The sequence below is a fragment of the Centropristis striata genome, chromosome 2 (assembly GCF_030273125.1).
Source record: "Centropristis striata isolate RG_2023a ecotype Rhode Island chromosome 2, C.striata_1.0, whole genome shotgun sequence".
NCBI classification, from domain to species: domain Eukaryota; kingdom Metazoa; phylum Chordata; class Actinopteri; order Perciformes; family Serranidae; genus Centropristis; species Centropristis striata.
In genome coordinates, this window is record NC_081518.1 from 35,821,743 (window position 1) to 35,841,996 (window position 20,254).

The 20,254-nt window shown below is 39.6% G+C and overlaps 1 protein-coding gene across 4 annotated transcripts in view; it reads left to right on the top strand.

The window, feature by feature from the left end:
• The first annotated feature begins 286 nt into the window (after positions 1–286).
• celf6 (CUGBP Elav-like family member 6) overlaps positions 287–20,254 on the top strand; it is a 148,301-nt gene continuing 128,333 nt past the window's right edge. For 3 of the 4 annotated variants that reach the window (XR_009395615.1, XR_009395616.1, XR_009395617.1), the window contains exons 1-2: positions 287–650; positions 13,251–13,333. Coding sequence is in view for 1 of the 4 variants with exons in the window: in XM_059350210.1 (XP_059206193.1) it covers positions 401–650; positions 13,251–13,333 (333 nt within the window). In the remaining 3 variants the exon portion in view is untranslated. The remainder of the gene's footprint in view (positions 651–13,250; positions 13,334–20,254) is intronic. The other variant, XM_059350210.1, reaches the window with a different exon arrangement.

A 20,254-nucleotide genomic window follows, 5' to 3' on the forward strand; every position in this document is an offset into this window, starting at 1 on the left:
TTCTTACTCTGCCCTGTGGGGCACTCAGTCAGCCTGCTCTCCCATTGGCTATGGGCCGCGCTCATTATGCAAATGAGGCGGTGGGCGTGGTTTAATCATAAGAGTACGAGGTGACGTCACGGCCAGAGTGGCAGCAGCGGGGAGGGGGGGCGGCTGGGGGGGCTTAAAAAATGAAAAGCATAAGAAAAATAAATAAGGCTGATCCCAAACAAGGGGACTGTAAAGACACAGGAGAGAGGAGAGAGTAGGGAGGGAAAACCGGAGGAGGAGTGGGGAGAGAGGAAGATATAACAGGGGGGGGAGTGTGCACTGTGCAGTTGACTACAGAGAGAGAGAGGGAGAGAGAGAGAGAGAGAGAGAGCGAGAGAGAGAGAGCAGCTCGCCGGCCCATTGAGGAAAGATGGCTACAGTCACTGCAAACGGAGTGCAGCAAGAGAATGGATTCAGCACCACGAACAGCGCCGGCAGGATGAACGGGCTTACCATCGGCCAGAACACCATTCCAATGAAGGACCACGACGCCATCAAGCTTTTCATCGGGCAGATTCCCAGAAACCTGGAGGAAAAAGACCTGAAACCCCTGTTTGAGGAATTCGGAAAGATATACGAACTCACTGTACTGAAAGACAGGTTTACGGGAATGCATAAAGGTTGGTTATTTGGCTATCCTTACTTTTGTGTTCCTTTAAATGGGGAGAGAGAAATCAAAAGAGCGTCCCAATTCAGTTGTGGGGCAGAGAGCATGAAAAGTGTGTTAATTTGCAGATGTTTGGGACAGAGTGGGAGCCCCGTAGAGCCCTCACACACACACATACACACACACACACACATAGGCTATATATGAGGCGTGAGAGGGGGAACACGTGGAAGTGAATGGCTTGCAAGTGCAGGGTTAATTGTTACCGCGTCCAGCCAATCCACGTGAATACTACAGCTGAAAACGCCTTTGTGTGTTTACATTGACTCTCATGTGCTGAGCATCCCAGTTTAAGGGGGCGGGACAGGCAAGCGCTCGATGCTGTGTTATTCCAGCAGCTGCACAACATTTCTTCACAACTAAAAAAAAAAAAAAAAAAAGAAAGAGAGGGAGAGAAAAAAAATCCTTCTGTCCTGCATCACAGAGTCCATTTGCAGCATATTGTCGGAGAGAAATAAATGCTTTCAGGGGAGCGGAAAGTGCAAACCATTATCAGGCAATCAGCATCCGTGATTAAGGTGGTGCTGGCATGCTGCTTTGACCTTTCAGCGGGCTAATATGTAGCCCTACTTTTCGGACGTCATTAGCTGTGGAAAATACTATTTACATGGCAGCTGTATTGTAATGCTGCTCCGTGGGCGGGTTGCAGTCAGGAAGTACAAAGCAGGATAATAGTAGAGGCTGGCATCCAGCATGCATCGTCTTCTCGCTTGTTCTCTTCTCACCCCCGCTGTCCCTCCTCATTGTCCAAAAAAGAAAGCCGGATCAGTATTCACTTAGTAATTAGTCAGGGATCGATCAAATCTAATGATAGTTATAATAGTGAGAGCCAGAGAGCGGTTTGGTTGGGTCTCTTAGTCACAAATAAAACCCTGTCCAATTCCAAGATTTAAAGTCCAACTCTGAATTAAACTTATATTCAGTAATTTTATTATATTCCTACATTTAATGTAGAAAGAACTACAATAGAATAAAAAAATGCTAATGCAATTATAATAACCACATTATTTTCCAGGCTTTTATTCCTATTTACATTTAAGAGTTTATCTATTTTTTATTTCAAGCCTTGCATGGCTTTCATTAGTGTTTAATCGTATTCTATTGTGGCTGAGGGAAATGTAATTATCATTAAAATGTAATAATCAAAGTTATTATTATAACTGTAATTATTATTATAATTTCTAACTTTTTAAGCCTTTATTTTGGCAGTGTCAAACATTAATTTTATTGTAATGGAAATTTTAAAATAAGGTCATACTTTCAGCATTATCTGTGTCATCATAAGCAGGCTGTCCCACAGTTTATTATGAGCTAAAGGACAGTATTATTATAACACTGCTACTGCTGTGTGTGATTGATAGTATTTTGTAGATAGTTGTTAATTATGTTGTAGATAGAATTTAAAATCACACACATGTGCAGACTTTTAACACTGAATTCACAGTTTACTCCCAGGAAAAATTACCTATTCACACGGCAGGCAGATTATGTATGATATGTTAGTCAGTGGCTGCAGTTCATGATCTTATTGATCAGCGCGAGCCAAGCGCTCTTGTGGGAGAAATGACTGTGGGCTCAGCATTGCTTTCCTGTGTGTGCAGCCCTGAAGGTCTCCATGCACCACCTGTTCCTCCAGCCTTAAGTCGGCAGAGCTCAACCAGCTCCTCCTCTTTCCGGTGTTTCTCCTTTGGAGCCGATGATCGATTAAAACAATATTTCTGATGTTCGTGTTGTTTACGCCTGTCCTCGACCATCCCTGAATGTCAACACTCTGGAGGATGGTTGCCTCGGGACGGATAATCCTGTTCCAAAGCCAGACTGTATGCCCGTTCAAATCATCCTCCACCAAGGCCACTCTGATGTATGCATTATGCCCACTTCATCCCGCATGACATTCAAAGTCACTTTGGGAGCACAAGCGTGCACTTTTAATAAGATTTCACCAATGCATTATATGGATGAGTTTTTCTTATTGGCCACTCACCTAAACCATGTACATTCCTCCTGCTGTGTCGATGTGTGATACCTGTAGACCGAAGCAACAAAGTACAAGACAAAGAAAATAGGATTAGTGTCGTTAACAAAACAAAAGTAGGTATAGTGTATCATGTGCTGTATCACTCAAGGAGAGCGGTTTAAAGCACTGAATGAATGCCCATTCGGTTACCGAGAAAAAAGCTTTTGTAGGGGAATTGAAGGTAAAATGAATTACTCAGCTAACTGTGAAAGTTCTTTGTTTTTTTTAAACTCAATTCTGTTGTAAACAACACCACCAAGGTCAGCACAGCAGTCTTCTAAATCAGTGGACTTATAACTTTTAAATTAATTGTGATTTAATTTGACAAGCAATCCCATCTCAAGGCCCACTTACTGGTTATTGTCCACAGCTTTTAGCGTATCACACCAATGTGACACTTAATTGATTCAAAAAAAGTGCAGGATATATTAAAGTGTGAAGTTGTACATAAGTCCTTATTGAAAAAGCAAGTAAACAAAATGTGATTGGATTGTATATATGACTACTTCTTTGTTAAAGCGGCCATGCTTGATTATGAACCTACAGAGAATAATAACTTGACTAGTTCCCCACAGCATTTTGCTTCACTCTCACTGCTCTCATTATTTTGGCTAGTCACTTGCTACTGATTGTATTAGACCATCCACACATTTGCCCTATGCATTGCTGGAGATTACAAATGGGGCAAAAGGGAGAGTGAATATTAGACTTTCATCATTCATCAGGTGGCCACAAATGCCAGAAACATGTCTCTATGAATGTTAATGCTAGATGTGACAAGAAACAACTGTTTGCTAATAGGGTTGCCAAATAAACTGAGGCTGAAAATATGTGAACAGCAAGCAGTAACCTCTGTGCCTGAAGTGACTTAAACCTGCATTATTTGTAATGGCCAGTAGAAGGCGACTACACTAGTTGCAAAAATAAGTCAGTTTTTATTAAGGTCAACAGGGCAAAAACCCTACTTCTCTTCTGATTTATTACTTCAGTTAACATTCTCATATTAAGTTTCAATCTGCAGTTTCAAGTCTTCTTCAATACAGCATGATGTCCATTTTGTAAGTTATAATCCCATTCAGAGTAAGATAAAAAAGACAAAGCAGGGTATGCTTCAGGGCTGGGCAATCTTTTGATTGGCAGGTCACTACCACAGTTTTTTTTCTGCATTTATGTATTTGAACTTTGACCCTTTCAGTGTGTTTTTACTTAATCAAAGTTAACTAGTACATTTTTTTAGCTTAAAAATGTCTTGTTCAGTGTTTGGTTGGACACTCTAAGGAGTCGGCTGTTCATTTTAAATATCAATTGCCCTTTACTAATCAAGCTAGCTAGCTAGCACTAGCGTTAGCTGATGATGGAGCATCATACCAGCTCCCGATCCATTCTACACATACAAAGGTTAAAAAAACAAAACAATATGGCAACTGCCATAAAACCATGGACAAAAGGTGGACGAAATGCCATCCACAGACCAATGGGTGACATTACTGCTGCTGCGATGGGAAAATTACAAGAGTTAGGCTATTTTAGGATAAAAGAAGATCTCCAAAAAGTAAAACTAATTAATAAATATATAGCAAAACATCATATTTGTTTAAAACACCAATTGGACAAAAAGTGTTCTAGCATTAGAATGAAATTAAATTATCCACTGGACTGTAGTTTTATGCCAGTAGTCATAGGGGCAGAGTCATTTTTAATCTCTCTAGGTTGTCATATGAGGAAAAGATGTCAGGGTCACATGACACCCCATAGCAATCCCCTGAAGTGAGTTGAAACATCTTCACAACTTCACAACACCAGACACAGTCCAGTGGGTTTCATTTCAGCCTGATGTTTTGTTGCTTGGATGAATGGGATTAATCTACAGAGTGTTGTAGCTGTGTCACTATCATCATTCCCTCTATTCAATATAAGGTTTAGCAATAATCTTTTGTCTACAGTATATGTGTTGCACGGCAGTTAAAAAGCAGTTTGTGTTCTGTTTGGTTCACAAAAATGCATAATATGCCAATGGATATTGGCTAGCTATTATGCCAAAGACCCGGGAGGCTCCCGATGTTGTAACATTGTCACAGTCAATCCACATTTTTATCATAAACAGTTACACAAACATTTTTCTCAGCAGAGCAACAGAAACGTGGGGGAGGATATAATCAGCTTGGCTCCACGTTCCCTAAAAACATAAAGTTCATAAAGATTTAGAGCAGTGCCATAAATTTAGTTTGACTACTACTTTGAAATCCCTCTTTGAGCTTAGTTTGCGGTTGAGAGAGATTTGATTTGTTTCGGATAGATGATGTATATGGCTGTTGGCATCAGTTAGTAAACCGTACCTAATGGATGATTTGCAGCACTACCTTTTTTCACAGCCCGAGTCCTGTGACACAGAATTGCACCATAATTATGGATTTAAGGGCAGATCAAAATATGTCATGTTTGCTCATGACTAATTCATGTGGATTGTACTGAATCAGTTTGAACAGATGTTTTGTGCTTTGTGAATTCTTACTTTGGGCATTTAGGGTATCTCCAGGGACTCGTCAGAATATCTGGGGAATTTTGTACTTTATTATTTCCTATACACTTCAGTGGATTAGTGTAGCTGTGTGCTGATGTCTATTGTGTTTTTTTCACTTTTTTCCATCTGTTTCTTTTAAAAGATGATTATATCTTGCCTCGTAGTTGTAAGATACTGGTGCTTTTAATGTTGATTTGGTAGTTTGTGTGTCGTCGCTGTCGTGATGCAGTGCGTGGGATGACTTGACACTATTGGCGAGCACGGTGCTCGTCGGTGCGCGGTGCAGCCAGGTCGTGCTGTTTAACATCCATCATTTCGCCGAGCACTACATTATCATAATACTTAGTGTCAGTGCCAGAACGCATGCATTGTTCAGACATGCTGAATGTTAGTGGGGGGCAAATCTTTTGCTTGAGTAGCATTATCTATCAATCCGTCTCTGATGCTGAGAGGAGGGACTCGGAGCTGCACCACACAGCCAGGAGGAAGAGATACAAAGAGTTGTTAAATATCCTCATCCATTCTCCTCTCCTCAGTAGGTCCGTGCAGTGTAATTGGCTATAAATAGCCTGCCAAATTGACATAAAAAACCCTCTTAGGCGGTGAGATGTCAAAAGTAAACCACAATAGGGCAGTAATATCTAATTGCAAATGAGTCATAGAATGTAACAACAAATCTTTGAAAGTGTCTTTTCAATTTGTAGATGGTTTTGTGATTTTCTGTGAAATTCAATTCTGTTGCTTTACAAAAAAAATAGTTTTGAGAGTTTCAGTGACTGCCACAAGGAGTTACAGCTCTGTGCTTGTATTGGGTTTTATCTAGGAGGTGTTGGACAGTGATTGACAGTTTGAGTAAGTTGAGTGACAGGTGTAGCTTAAGTCTACAGATGACCTCTTTGATCATTAGAAAGGGGGCTGTGTGTGAACCAGACAGCTAACGGCTCTGAACAGCCCGCTCCGAATGTAGATGGACTGAGAGATGGAAGGATGTTCGGCAGGTAATAGTGTGGTTAACACAGAAACATGAAGCGGTTGATGAATCCTCACATCGTATTTGTCTCAGTACCCATGAGAGGGTCAGGCTGTCACATGCAGCCGCATCCATTTGTTTTACGTGTTTTTATTTTTTTGCACCTCGATCTTTTTGGGAAATTAATTTGCATTCTTTTCGCACTTTAATGAACATTCTTGGATCAGACGTGTGTGAGGAGACTGGAGGAGAGCAAATTGCTCATGATTCATGAATTCACTGCTAATGAATTGAAATTTTATACAAATTTGTTCTGGAGTTATTTCAATTACAGGTACCTGATGCCTTAAAAAAGCACAATTTACTCTTAATGCCTGGATGCATGCAATTGTGAGCACATACTAATTTCCATTTTAAAACAAACTGTTAGAAGAAGCGTTACGGGGGGGGGTTCTTTAAGTAATTACCCGAAACGTGTCTTGCAAACGCAAAGACACATTTCACATTTCCTGCTTTTCTCTTTGAACTAGTTTTCAGGGTTTACTTTTTCATTTGCCTTAAATATAATTTGTTGAACTTTTGCCCCTCGCTGAAATTATAGTGTGGTAAATTGTCTTTGATTACCAAAGTATTATTTTCACCCCACTTAACCTGCTCATCACAGGAAGCCACCAGTCCCTCTGTTAAAGCGCCATCACAGCCATGTTCTCCTACTCCTTTTCTTCTCATTTAATGCATGCAACTTATTTCCTCCAGTCTTTGGTTAATATTTGGTTAATTCAAACCTTAATTCACAAAGGAAGGTTTGAATGTTATCTGAGTCATTTGCTGAAATTAATACCACAGTACCATCACAGCAAGAAGCGTTGAAGCTTTAAAGGATCAAACCACCGTTGTTTAAAAAAAAAAAAAATACTTTTATCGTTTTTTCTACAAATAATCTGAACTTTACATTAAAGCTAAATAGACTAAAAAGACTTGCTTCTGTTCCCCGAAGCTATGGTTTACATCAGAGTGAACATTATGTCTGTTTTTGATGTCAAATGTTTTTTCTGTGTGTGGAAATATTAGGCCGACATCTTAGTCTCAGTTTGTACTTTCTGTTGCAATGCACAGACAATTAAAGTGGTATGTTTTGTAAATCTATGATTGCACATCATACCAAAGGGACAATAATGTGGGATAACTTGCAAGTATGAATGTAACCCCATGCCAGTTAGTCAACTTAAAATTTTAAGCTGACAGCCCTAACCTGCTACCAGCTGCTACATCCTTGTTACTTCCCCTCAAACGGTATCATCGCACCTCTCCTCATGTTCACCAAGCTGAATGCTCATCTGTTCCACAACTGGCTTTCTCACTCACTGAGGCCTTTGGGCTTAAGATGTCCCCTGAGCCAGCACTGTTGGATATGAAGCTTTTCTAAAGTCCCACCGGTTTCCCACCACTGCGAGGAAGCCGAGGCAGACACGCAGCCGGACTGAATATAAAAGGCTACACTGCACAAAGAAGTCCAGTTAAATAAATCATTTGAACTAATAGTATCACATGCTATTTTTCTTAAAGCAGTGAGACAAATGTGCAGTGGGTAGAGATACCTTCATGTGTCTCAGATGCAGTTTGACTTGCTTTAAGCATGCTCCTGGAAAAATTCAGCAGTGGTCAAGTTTTCACATCGGAAGTATTCACATCATTTAGTTAATTTAAACACCACGCTATAAAACACTTCATTGCAAGTTCTGCTTTCAAAGTAGAAGTACAGAAGTATTTGAAATAAATTGTTCTTAAAATATTAACAATAGAGGTAATGCATTATTGATACATTAACATGTAAGCACTCATGTAGTTGGTTGAGATGGAGCTGATTTTAATTACTTCATAAATTGCAAGGAGGATCATATTTTGTAAACTGAAGATTACTAATAACTATAGTTGTACTTACTTTATTAGTAAAGTAAAGTAACGTACCTCAGAGTTGTACATGAGTACTTTTTACGTTTTATCAAGTTTTATTAGCAGTGTTGGTCCTTCAATGAAACATTAAATGCAAAATGTGTCCTTCTCAACATGGCAATGAAACAATCACACTTTTGGGTGAAACAATTCTATAATTTTATGAAGTAATTTAATTATTTATCTTTTCACTTTTTAACTTTTTCTTGGCACTTCAATAGAAGTACATTGCTAGTATTACAATTTGCCTAATTTTGATATACATTACACTCCTAATTGTGAGGTAAAATGTACATTTACTCGTCTAAATGTATTTTGTTACTTTCTTTGAGTGAAACAAAACAAGGTTTGAAGTGACAATGAAAATGAATAATAATATTATTAATAATAGTTATAATCATACTATAATCATAAAATAATTACATTTTTATGAATTATAGAACTGTTTCACCCAAAAATGTGTTTGTTACAATGCCATGTTAAGAAGGACAAGTTTTGCTGTTTATTTCATGGAAGGATCAAAACTGCTTTCCTGAAAGGACAACGGTCAAATAAATTTTACTGTAAAAAAAAAAGTTGAGTTTATAAACTGATTTGTGGTAGAGGCATTTTTAATCTCTTTGTAATATAACAATAAATCGTGTGTGATCTTTACTTCACTTCTTGGCAATATGCAGGAAAGCTGCACAGACGGATACCAAAAAAGGTTAAAGCAGCGGCAGAAGATTGTCAGCAACAGCCTACGATTCCCATAAGCCTTTGCTAGGACGTTCCCCCCCGGGGAGGCTTCAGCTCATGTCCCACAGTTTTGTAATGTCACAAAGGATGAAGAGTATTTCCCCAGGCCCCCAAACTTTTCTGCTTTGCTGTGTGGCATGCTGTTTCATCAGTGTCGTTTAGGTGATTTTTCCTCATGAGTAACTGCCTGGTTGTGGAGGTGGGTGAAGGTTGTCGTGAAAGGGAGCTCTCTTGGCCCAGCGCCAGAGTGTGTTGCTGGGTTTTGGGGTTGATGGGTGCTATGTGCTGCGTGCCGGGTATCATCTCTATGTGCAAGTGTGTGTGTGTGTGTGTGTGTGTGTCGTTTCTCCCGTGGGAATCCTTGGCAGCAGGTGTGACATGTAGTAATGGGAAATTATGCTGCACAGTGCAAAACCTCTTCTGAACGGGGTCACCCACTGTCAGCTCTGCCAAGCGCGTAACAGAGCAACCACTCACCCTTTAATGAAAGCTGTCACATATTTGTTAGGGATTTATTTATTGATGCATATTCATTCTGTTTTCTTGAATTTAGCAAGTTAAAGAAAAGTCCCCAGAGATGTGTGGGGGTACAGTTTCAGCTCATCACCAGAGGATTTTAATTACCTCGCAGCCAGAAAAAAATATCCATACTGTTTGACTTTTTCCTCCTGTGCCCGGTTCACTAACTATAAAAGTGATCATTCATCAAAAGTACTATGCATATCTTTTAGTAATGAAAAGAAAACGATAACACCCTATGTGGGGTGACTAAGCATTTTCCATCACCCTCCTGATTTCAGCTGAACTTCCAGGAACATACCTGTTTTTACACCTGTATGTTCTAAACTTTTGCTGTTTCATTGTGTCTAGTCAATTGAACTATATTAAAGCAACTATAAGAAACTTTGATTTGTGTTGATTATGGCGGCCACTGTTGTCAAAAGTCGCAGTGTAATCGGGCTAGGGTGTTCATTTGTTTTGGAAGCAAGTGAAAGAAAAATGTAACTTATTTCTGATACTTTTTTCTTCATTTTAAAACAGCTGTTAGCAGGATGCATACACTGTAAAAAATGTTCAGTTGCCTAAACTTTAAAAAATGACTGAACTAGTTGCACAATTTTTGTTTTGTTTTACCTACTCTTCGTCTGGTGGCGTCAACACAAAAAAATCTGTTCAGTGTACTAATGCATTTGTCCCTTCAATTAATTAGAAGTTTTCCTAACATGAAATACTATGTTTTCTCAACAATGCTGTCAAGTTTTAACAACTAAAATTAAGTTTTCCCAGCATATAGTGTTAAATTGTATCAACTAATATTAAGTTTTCAAGCAAAAATTAGCAACATTGCAAAAAACCCAGAGTGAACTAGTTGCATCAATTATTTTGAGTTTTGAGAACTTCTGTCAAGTTAAGACAAATAAAAATAAGTCATGCAACTAGTTCACTCATATTTTTTTAAGTTGAGGCATCTGAACATTTTGTATGGTGTAGGAAGGATATAATATATTTATTTGTGGCTTTATAAGATTAATAACCGTAATATTATACTGGCGAAACTTCAAACAACATAAAATGTACATATTCATGTAAAACCATGTCTTTCAATGTATGTCATACAAAAAAAATCAAACAACCAAGATATCACTGTCCCTTTTAGCTTTTTATTCTTTGGTCAGTTCTCCTCTTTTGCTCTTTGCTGATCCAACCCTAGTTTCAGCCATAACCACAATCCTCTTGCTTCATTTAACTGGCTGACTTATAAGTCACTGCCAAGCCTGTATGTAAAAGTTTGCGTTCCATAAATGGTTTCATCTTATTTCATGGGGAATCTGACCTGATGACACGCATTAAGAATAACTTTATAGAAATAGCCAATCTTCTCGCTGATGGTCTCGTTTGCTTATGTAGGTCATAAAGAGGCATCAGTATAACAATGAGTCTCATAACCAATTAAAAAGTCCTTGCAGCTGATTTCAACTGAATGAAAAAAACTAAAAACAAACCCCAAACCAAGTATCAACAAAAATACAAACAATACAGTAAACATTTTCTTCTCATAAACAGTGAACATATGCATGAGTTCAGTGAATCTAATCCGAAGGGGTTGTCATATTTTGAAAAAAAACGTGTACAATTTTAATCTTATTTCTCAACCAGCATGTTATTTTCTCTGAGGGTATGGAGCTATTAACTTCAGAGAGCCACATTACAATTGTGAGTGCAGCATATGAATTCCATTTTAACATAATACATGTTTTTTGGCAATAGCTTGTAAAACTCCAGTAAGTCTTATATTATGGTTTGCGTGGATGAGAATTAGTTCAGTGAAATCACAAATCTCTGGGTCCATTTAGAAGGTTACTGTCGGGATGCTTAATCTCTGAACAAACATCAATAGAGAGGTGTTAGGCTGGCTTTACATGGTGCATTCAGAATGGACTTCCATAGAGAAAAGATCTGTGTTTGAGGGTTTACTTTGTGCAGTCTAAATGAGCTTACATAAAGATGATAGAGAAAGTTTATCTTTTTTTTAATCTGTTTTATGGCTTGTGCTCTTAGCTTTTACAATCAGTATTTTTACATCTTAGATGTTGTACTTTATGGGTACTAAATGCTGAAATCCCCATATCATCACAATGACATATTTATGACTTTATATGTTTTGGATTTCATGTTTTGTGGTCTACTATAAAGCCCTCAAGACTATTTAGCATATTGTTAAAATAATATATATAAATGTAATATTTATATATCAATAAAAAAGCAACCATTTAATTTACTTCAACAAAGTAATGTAACTTATTAGATCTAATGAGTTTTTGATCAAAAATGTTTGCAACAGAGCAACACAGCTAAAAGTCCTTAAAAACACCTCTGGTAAAGGAGCTCTACACTATAGAGCTCTTTTTGATCCCAGAAGGAAAATATTGTTGGACTTTCAGTACTGAAAGAACTGAAGCATTACTTGGGCGGTTGAACATAGCAGACTCTGGTTGCTTTGGGCAATGCCATGAAATAGTGGAAATAGCAGAGGTGGAATGTAACTAAGTACTCAAGTACAGTACTTAAGTACAATTTTGAGGCAAATACTTTTTACTTCAAGACATTTAGCTGACAGCTTTAATTACTTTTTTAGGTCAAGATTTAGCATAAAAAATTGTGATTCTTTTTTTTTTTTTTACATTACATTACATTACATGTCATCTAGCTGATGCTTTTGTCCAAACCGACTTACAATAAGTGCATTCAACCTTGATGATACTAGCCTTAGACCACAGGAATCAAGTAAGTGCATAACTTTTAAGAGCCAACTGCAACCGCTACAGGAGTTCTATATAAGTGTAACGCAATGTGCTAAAGAAGAAGAGCTAAAGATAAAAATTTAAATTAATTAGGCATTTTTTTTATTTTTTAAATGTTTTTAATTAAACGTTGTAACAGCATATTAAGTCGTAAAAACTAGCCATACCTTCACAAAATTAAAATGCTGCTTACTTAAATGCATCAATACAAATAATCTAATAATATATTTGGAACATATAAATCAATCTGAGTTTGGCCATTCTGCATAATGAGTACTTTTACTTTTGATACTTTAAGTAAAATTTGATGCTGATACTTTTGTACTTTTACTTAAGTTAGTTTTGAATACAGGACTTTTAATTGTAGTGGAGTAACTTCAAAGTGTGGTATTGGTATTTTTACTTAAGTAAGGGATCTGGATACCTTTTCCTCCACAGGGACATAGTCACCGTGATGTCATCCGTTAGTTTGTGGACTACAGTTTTAAAACCTTGAGTTTGTCATTTTGGCCATTGCTATCTTGGTTTAATGCTATCGCCATATTGTATTTTGGCAACCAATACGGCTCAGGTACTAAAATGATGCTACGTCATCGGCTAATGCCAGTGCTAGTTTGCTAGCTTGGTTAGCAAGGGACAGTCATTCTTTAGATGAACAGCTGACTCCTTAGAGTGTATTTTAGTCTGACCGAACAGTGAACAACAATCTGAAGAACTGGAAAAAAAAAAAGTCAAAGTTCTGAAACGGAAACATACCTACGGTAGCCCCCCCTTAAGCACAAGCTCCCTTATCTTCTATTTTACTCTGAATGGGACCATAATTTGCAAAATTACCATAATGCTGTATTGAAAAAGACTTAGAACTAACAAGATCATAAACTCATTATGAGAAATGTATTTGTTTGATCTAATCAGGTAGCCGTTACTGACCATGACTGTAGGTTTTCTTTAAACAAAGCTCTTAATTCCTTGCCACTGTAACTCTTCTTTTTATTATAAATGGTGGTTGATTGCCTGGTGGAATAATATCTCTCCTGTCTCCCTCACTATAGGATGTGCCTTTCTAACATACTGTGCCAGAGAGTCAGCACTGAAGGCCCAGAGCGCCCTCCATGAACAGAAGACTCTGCCAGGGGTAAGTGCCCCCGATCTGCCCTCTGTCATAGGCTAAAGCCCCCGGGGCAGCCAGCCTGGCATGGGAACCTACATTAACATAGGGATTATATCACACTTGCACACACACCTACGTGCACACGCCGAGGCATGTGGGGACACAGTATACATTAAGACACACATTTAGGCTCGCACACAGATATGAAAACAGATGGAAAGAGTCACTCATGTTTCCTCAGACTCCCTCTCAGGCTCTTTCTCTTGCTCGCTCTCACACACATTCTTTCTTGCTCAGTCACCTACACACATGCGCACACACTCACACACACGCCGACATACTAAAAGAGTGTGAGTGGCCTATCTCACCTTGCAGTGTCTTATTACACTAATCACCCCGGCGGAGATATTTGATAAGCGCTCCTTCATAACAGCCCGTGCCGTCCTTCCCCTGTCCTCTCACAATATGGCTGCCGCAGACACTAATTGCCTTGAGGAATCCCACTCTCATTATCACATATAATCAAACAGTAAGTATAAACAATCATTTTTACCATGTATATCACCATCTGGTGTTTTTGTTTTAATTCTCTCCCCAGTTTTTTTTGTTTTCTTTCCCCCCCTTCTTCTTCTTCTTCTATCGTTTGCCTTTGGCGGGCGGGTGACTTTTTCAATTAAAATAATGGCCTCTTCAAACGACACAGGTAAAACGTACCCAGTAGTGGGCTCTTAAGCCCACCCAGGAGGAGACCCTCAATCTGGGATCAGCGTGAGCTTGTGGTGTCTATCTGTACTTGATGTGTGTGAGGGGGATTCGACTCTCACATCAGGGGAATTATCGAGGTGTGATTGAATTACGCCCGCGGGTCCGTAAGAACGAGAAACTGCTAGTGCCCAGGATCCTCGCTGCCCCCTCCGCCCCCCCATTTCCTTTCACCACGAACCAAGACACCCTCACAGGTTGGGGCTTTAATCAGAGCCTCAGGATATCCATCTAAATCTCCGGGGAGGTAGAGAGGTACAGAGAGAAAGGAGAAGATAGGAGGGAAGAGACAGGAAGTAGGAGAGGAAGGGATAGGTTTTAAAAGAAGGGGGGGCAGAGGTGGTTGATGGACTTGGGGGGGGGCTTTATATTGTTCCTCACTGTTGGGTTAATCAGTTGTTTGCACTTCACTGCATTTCATAGGTACTTCACTGAATGTTAGGCACACGGGTACACTGCGGTGAAAGAGTCCCTGGGAGACCGGGCTCCCTGGCTCGTTACTGCCTCCCGCAGCTTCATAATGAGATGACTGTCGTGATGGTCCTGTATAGGTGTTCCTGTCTTTATTGCCCTCATGGAGGGCGATTCTAGTTTGTCTTCTATCTAGAAAGAGGTTAATGGCATGTTCTGTGGGGTTTGGGTAAACATTTCCCCTGTACAGCTCACAGCGAGGGGTCAGTACTGCAATCTCGGGCTGAGCACAGCCTGCATACAGAGGGCTAATAAAGATGTTCTGTCTTACTGTGTGTGTGTGTGTGTGTGTGTGTGTGTGTGTGTGGGTGGGTGTTGATGCGTGTATGAGACAGACAGAGGGAGAGGGAGAGGTAGAAAACAAGGAGAGTTGGAGGGAGACAGAGACAAACAAAGACAGAGAGAGGTGACACTTCTGGACAAGCCTCATTGTCATTGTCATGGCCTGATGCTTTGAGTTGTTCTGTCGTATAATGCTGCCCTTTCAGTGGCTTCTCCACATGCCGTTCCAGACATGATTGTGCAGGCCGATTGTGTGACTGTCAGGCAAACTAAATGCAAATTTTGTTCCAATGAGACATCTGGCATTTAAAAAAAATATCAAGTCTTTCTCTCACAAGATGATATGTTGAACAAAATTAAAATAAAAATGTTTGGCGAACAAAATAATACAAACACTTCCTAAAAAATGTATTTGATCCACACATTTGCAGTAGCAGACGCACAGTTATGTCATATGAGGTTAAATGCAAATTGGAGTATGTGTTAGCTTAAAAAGAGCTCTGACTATTTCATCATGTTTATCCAGCATGAAGTGCCTGTATGGCTTCCTCACTTAGACCTAAAAGTCAATGCACTTTCCCACAAAGCTCTGGATAACAGAGAATTAAGTATTTCACTTATTTAACTCCCACGTTTGATCCAGATTATAATTTGCAAAAGTTTCTTCAAATTGCACCTACAGATGCAGCTGGCACTTGAAAACATATCAACTGAAAAAAACAGGAAACTGGGGGAAAGGAGCTGTGTGCATGTGAGTCTGATGAACTGTCGTCTCTGTGACCGTTCGGCTTTGGTCTGCGACAGACAAAGCCGGAGCTTTGTGAGCACGGCCTGCCTCATTCCCCTTCTCATATCTGTCAAAAGGAAAGTAGTTTTTACTGGGCAGAGAGCAGAAGGTGATAGGAGCGTCCCAGTTCTTTTCCCATGTCTCCATTTTTGTTGTCTGTCTGCTACATTAGGGTGTGCTGAAGCTTACTTCACTGAGATAAGGAGACAAAAGTTAAAGTACTATGGTAATATCTTAGGTGTCATTCATACAGGATGGATGCAGTGCCTTGCAAAAGTATTCATCCCCCTTGGATGTTTCACCCTTTTGTTGCTATTAAACATTAAATCATGGTCGCTATATTTTGGCCTTTTGAAAAAGAATTTGCAAAAAAAACCCTCTTGAATATCAAAGTGAAAACAGATTTTTACAAAATAGTATAATTTAATTAAAATGTATCAGGTAAAATAAATGATTGCATAAGTATTCATACCCTTTGAAGTAACTGAACTAATTACTAACTAATTACTACTCAGATTGTGAGGATGGCCAGCCCTAGGCAGATTTAAACAGGTGCCATACTGCTTTCATTTCTTAATGATGGATTTAACTGAACTCTGTGGGATGACCAGTGAGTTGGACATTTCTTTGTAGCCATCTCTTGACTTAATACTTTTCAATGATCTTTTCTCTGAGTTGCTAAGAGTGTTCTTTGGTCTTCATGTTGCAATTGTAGCAGGAATAGTGATGAACCAGAGACTGGAGCTCCTGGACACAGATGTTTTTATACTACGATCACTTGACACACATCAACTGCACTCAGGTGATCTCCATTTCACTAACTGTGACACTTCTGCATCAACTAGCTAGAACTTTGTTGAATTAGGTCAGTTACTTTAAAGAGTATGAATACTTATGCAATAATTTAGTTTACCTTATATATTTTTAATTAATTGATACTATTTTGTACAAATGAATACTTTTGCAAGCCTGTAACAAAGCTGACCTTCTTTGCTTACGAGGTTGTTGGAGTTTTCAGACAGGTGAAGGAGCAGGTAACCTCCCATTGTCTTTTGATATAAAATAACACTGTACAATATGTTGTCTGTGGGTGTAAAGCAAATATAGCTACGTATCAGGCTGGGTTCACATGTGTTTTTAGGGATAACACTCCAACTGGGAGTTCACTGCATTATGCAAGCTCTCTTAGCTTTTTTAGTCAAATAAATAACTGATAAATTCCACAAGCATAAAAACACAAGTAAAAGAGCTGTCATGAACATGCAGAGATGAAAACCCACCATAAGTTGTTGAAGCATTTTTTGGGATGGTACATCTGTTCCTCAGATTCAGTGCAAACTTTAACCACTATTGACTACTCCAGAATTGATCAAGATGGTTGAAAATCCTTCCAAAATACAGCATTAAGACAGCAAATTATTGAACAGCGTACAAAGTTTCCTTGCTTTGATTTGGTATCAAAAACTTTTGACATTTCTTTCGTCTCACACCCCTCCACCCCCTCCCCAGAACCATCAGCGCAGTCACAGTGCTTGTGCATCCTTCATGTAATACTTTCATTGCTACAGAGTGTCACTTCTCCCGCACAACGTGCGTATATTTTCACATTAACACACTGTGTGCATTTCACAAAAGAAGGAGACTAAAGGCTTAACAGTGTGACACAGCGGAGACAGATATATCTGTGTGTGTGGTCTCAGCAGGAAGCCACGACTCTTACATCATCTCCAGATTGGCTGTGAATCTTAAATTTTCCATAATTCAAATCCCTGTATTCGCTGAGTCTTGTGTTGGATGTGCCGCATCGCATCTGAATTGCCACCAGAGAATCTGGCTCTGTCTGCTGTGGCTGAGGCGAGCTGTGTTTACATTGTTTGATTAATTGCATGTAAAGAGCATAATGAGCTCTTGATGTCCCATGCATCCGATCCTGCTGCTACAGTTTGTACAGTAAATGTAATCAGAGATTCAGCTTCTTGCCCTTGGTGAGCTCATGGTGCTGTTGTGTTTATGTACACATTCAGCATCTCCCTCAGTGTAGGGAAGCATCACTGTGCATGTAGACAGGTTAGGTCATGTCTGTGAATGATTTCTCCCAGGATCTGATTTAGTTCTCAGATCCTCTTGCACTGATTTGGGCCAACGAGTAGTTTAGAATCAATGAAATAACATTTACTTTGTACATCAAGACAATTTGTGTAGCCCCAGGTAGGTTGTTGATCTATAAACTTTATGGCAATCGTGATACTTTCTTTTTTGGCAATAATAATAATAATAATAATATTTGCAATTGCAGCACCCAACTGTTTGCCAAGTAGCCTCCCAACATGCTGCTGTTGGAGCTGCGAACCTTCAAATGAATCCTGCTCTTTCCTTTCAGGGCCACACCGCTTTCTCCTCTTAGGCCAATTAGCTCCTGGTGTTCGCATGTAACAAGCATGCTAATTGGGTGCTACTGAAGCCCAAGAGCCAATTAAAATTTTCCAGGAAAAAAAAAATCCAGCTTCTCTTTGTCTTTCATTCACTCGTGCTCTCTCCCTCCCCTCCCCCCAATGCCTTCTCCTGCCTAATCATATTTCTACCACTTTCATTCCCCCCAATCTCTTTTTCCACACTTTCTCTGTTGGAAAGTGCTGAGTGTGGGGTGACACCCCAAACTTATACTTGTCATTTATGTGGTGGGTTCTGTAGAGGGATTCACATTTCTCTTGGTTTCTGAGTGAGAGTACCAGCAGCCACCTGACCCCTGTATTGATGACGAGGCAGCCAAGCGCAACAGCTAAGAAGATAGGAGAGAAAAAGTTACCAACTCCTACTTTTCTGAAGTGTTTCTCTTCAAATTTGAAAGGGTAAGCTTGAAGGTATCAGCTTCCACCAAACTGAGAAGCAAAATGTTTGGGTTTCTCACATTTTTTTCTTCTTCTTCAGTGCATGAAAAGTGCAGAAAATTGACTTCAGTGCGTGTCACACAAAAATGGGTCAGGGGAAGATTGTGCAATACCAGTATTATGTGTCACTAAGCACACTGCCATGGACCAATGCATCCATGTTCTTGACACTCTCTCCCTGCATCACACCACAGATGCGGCCTCTGTAGACCTGCCATATGTCTTTGTCTATGTCTCAGTGCACGTTGAGAATAAGCAACCAGCATTTTCCCCCTTGACATTTTTCCTCGCCTAAAATAAAACATCCCTTAGATAGGCAGAGAGTATAAATGTGTAAGAAAAAAAAGTTTAATTTGCTTTATTTTAGTCTTTATTAAAGCAGAATTTTGTTCACGGAAGAATGATTTCATTGAGAATTTATGAGGTGGTAAGAGATGCAATCTCACACATGCTTCTAAAAAAACAGAATAACACTCACACTTTTAAACACTAACCCTCTTCCTTTATTCCCATTTATCAACAAAAGAAAAGTGTTAATTGATATATTCAGTAGTAAGGGCTTTGTGTGGAGAATTCTGTGTGTGTGGGTGTGTGTGTGTGTGTGTGTGTGTGTTGCAGCGTCAGGGCGTCTTATCAGAGGACACACTGAGCTCCTCTCCAGCGGGTCCACTCCTGGACAGACATGCTGCAGTTTAAACTAATTACTCAGGCCACATAGGGCCTTTACCCATTCTTTTAAGGGACAAATTGCGTTCTGTTGCCGATCAATTTGTCCTCCGTGCCAGATTTGTCAACCTCCAGTGCCCCTGAGCAGTTGCCATTATGAAGGAAAAAAAAGTCCTGGGCACTGGACGTGAGACCTCTGCTAAGGCTCCCGCTGCTCTCCTCATCATCAATTACGTCTATATCATTTTCTTTCTGCTGCCCGCTTTAGAAAAGAAATTAAAAAGGGCCATTGTTTTTCTAATCCCCCTGGGATGAAAGCATTTACTACGCTGCTGCACAGTGCATGGCCATCCTGCCGATTTGGGAGTGAATGGAATCACAATCGAGGGATGCACTCGGCATTGTCTCCTATTATGTGGCTGGTGGCCCTGAATATTGTGCAAAAATTAATTTCGTTCCATCTGATGGGATTTTCAACCTTGGAGAGTGCAAAATGTTAATCCTGGCAGGCAGGCGGGTGGACATTGTGGAATGCCTGGCTTTTTTACTGGCGAATGTGGACAGAGCGAAAAACATAGTTGACTGTGAGAGAGCCCTTAACCAGCCCGTAAAGATGGCAGGCCAGAGGCGCCGGACAAATGAGCAGGAGAGATAGTGCTTTTAACGGCCGCAGGGCAGGAGAGTTTTGGTGTTCAGAGGATGGCAACAACCAGGTCCATTTGTCCGCTTGATCTTGGACATATACTGCACTACAGTATAACAGACTGGTGCCCAGGTTGTTAAGGTGACAAATCACAGTCTCTCAGTTTATTGAAGGATGGGTTCATGAACAAAGTTTCAGTCACAAAACAAAATGTAGTTGGGACTTTTCTTTGGAATTAGAGCCAAGATTTATATGAGTGCATTATAGACTTGGAAATAGAGTGGAGTATGTGTATTGTTCATTCAAACTGGAAAACAAAAGAACATAAAAATGTCAGAGTCATTGTTTTTTAGGTATCATGATGCGTATTGATCTTGAAATGGATAGTCTACTAAATAAGAATTCCAAAAAGCAAAAAGCTTATTCTTTTTTTCTGTTCTTTTTTT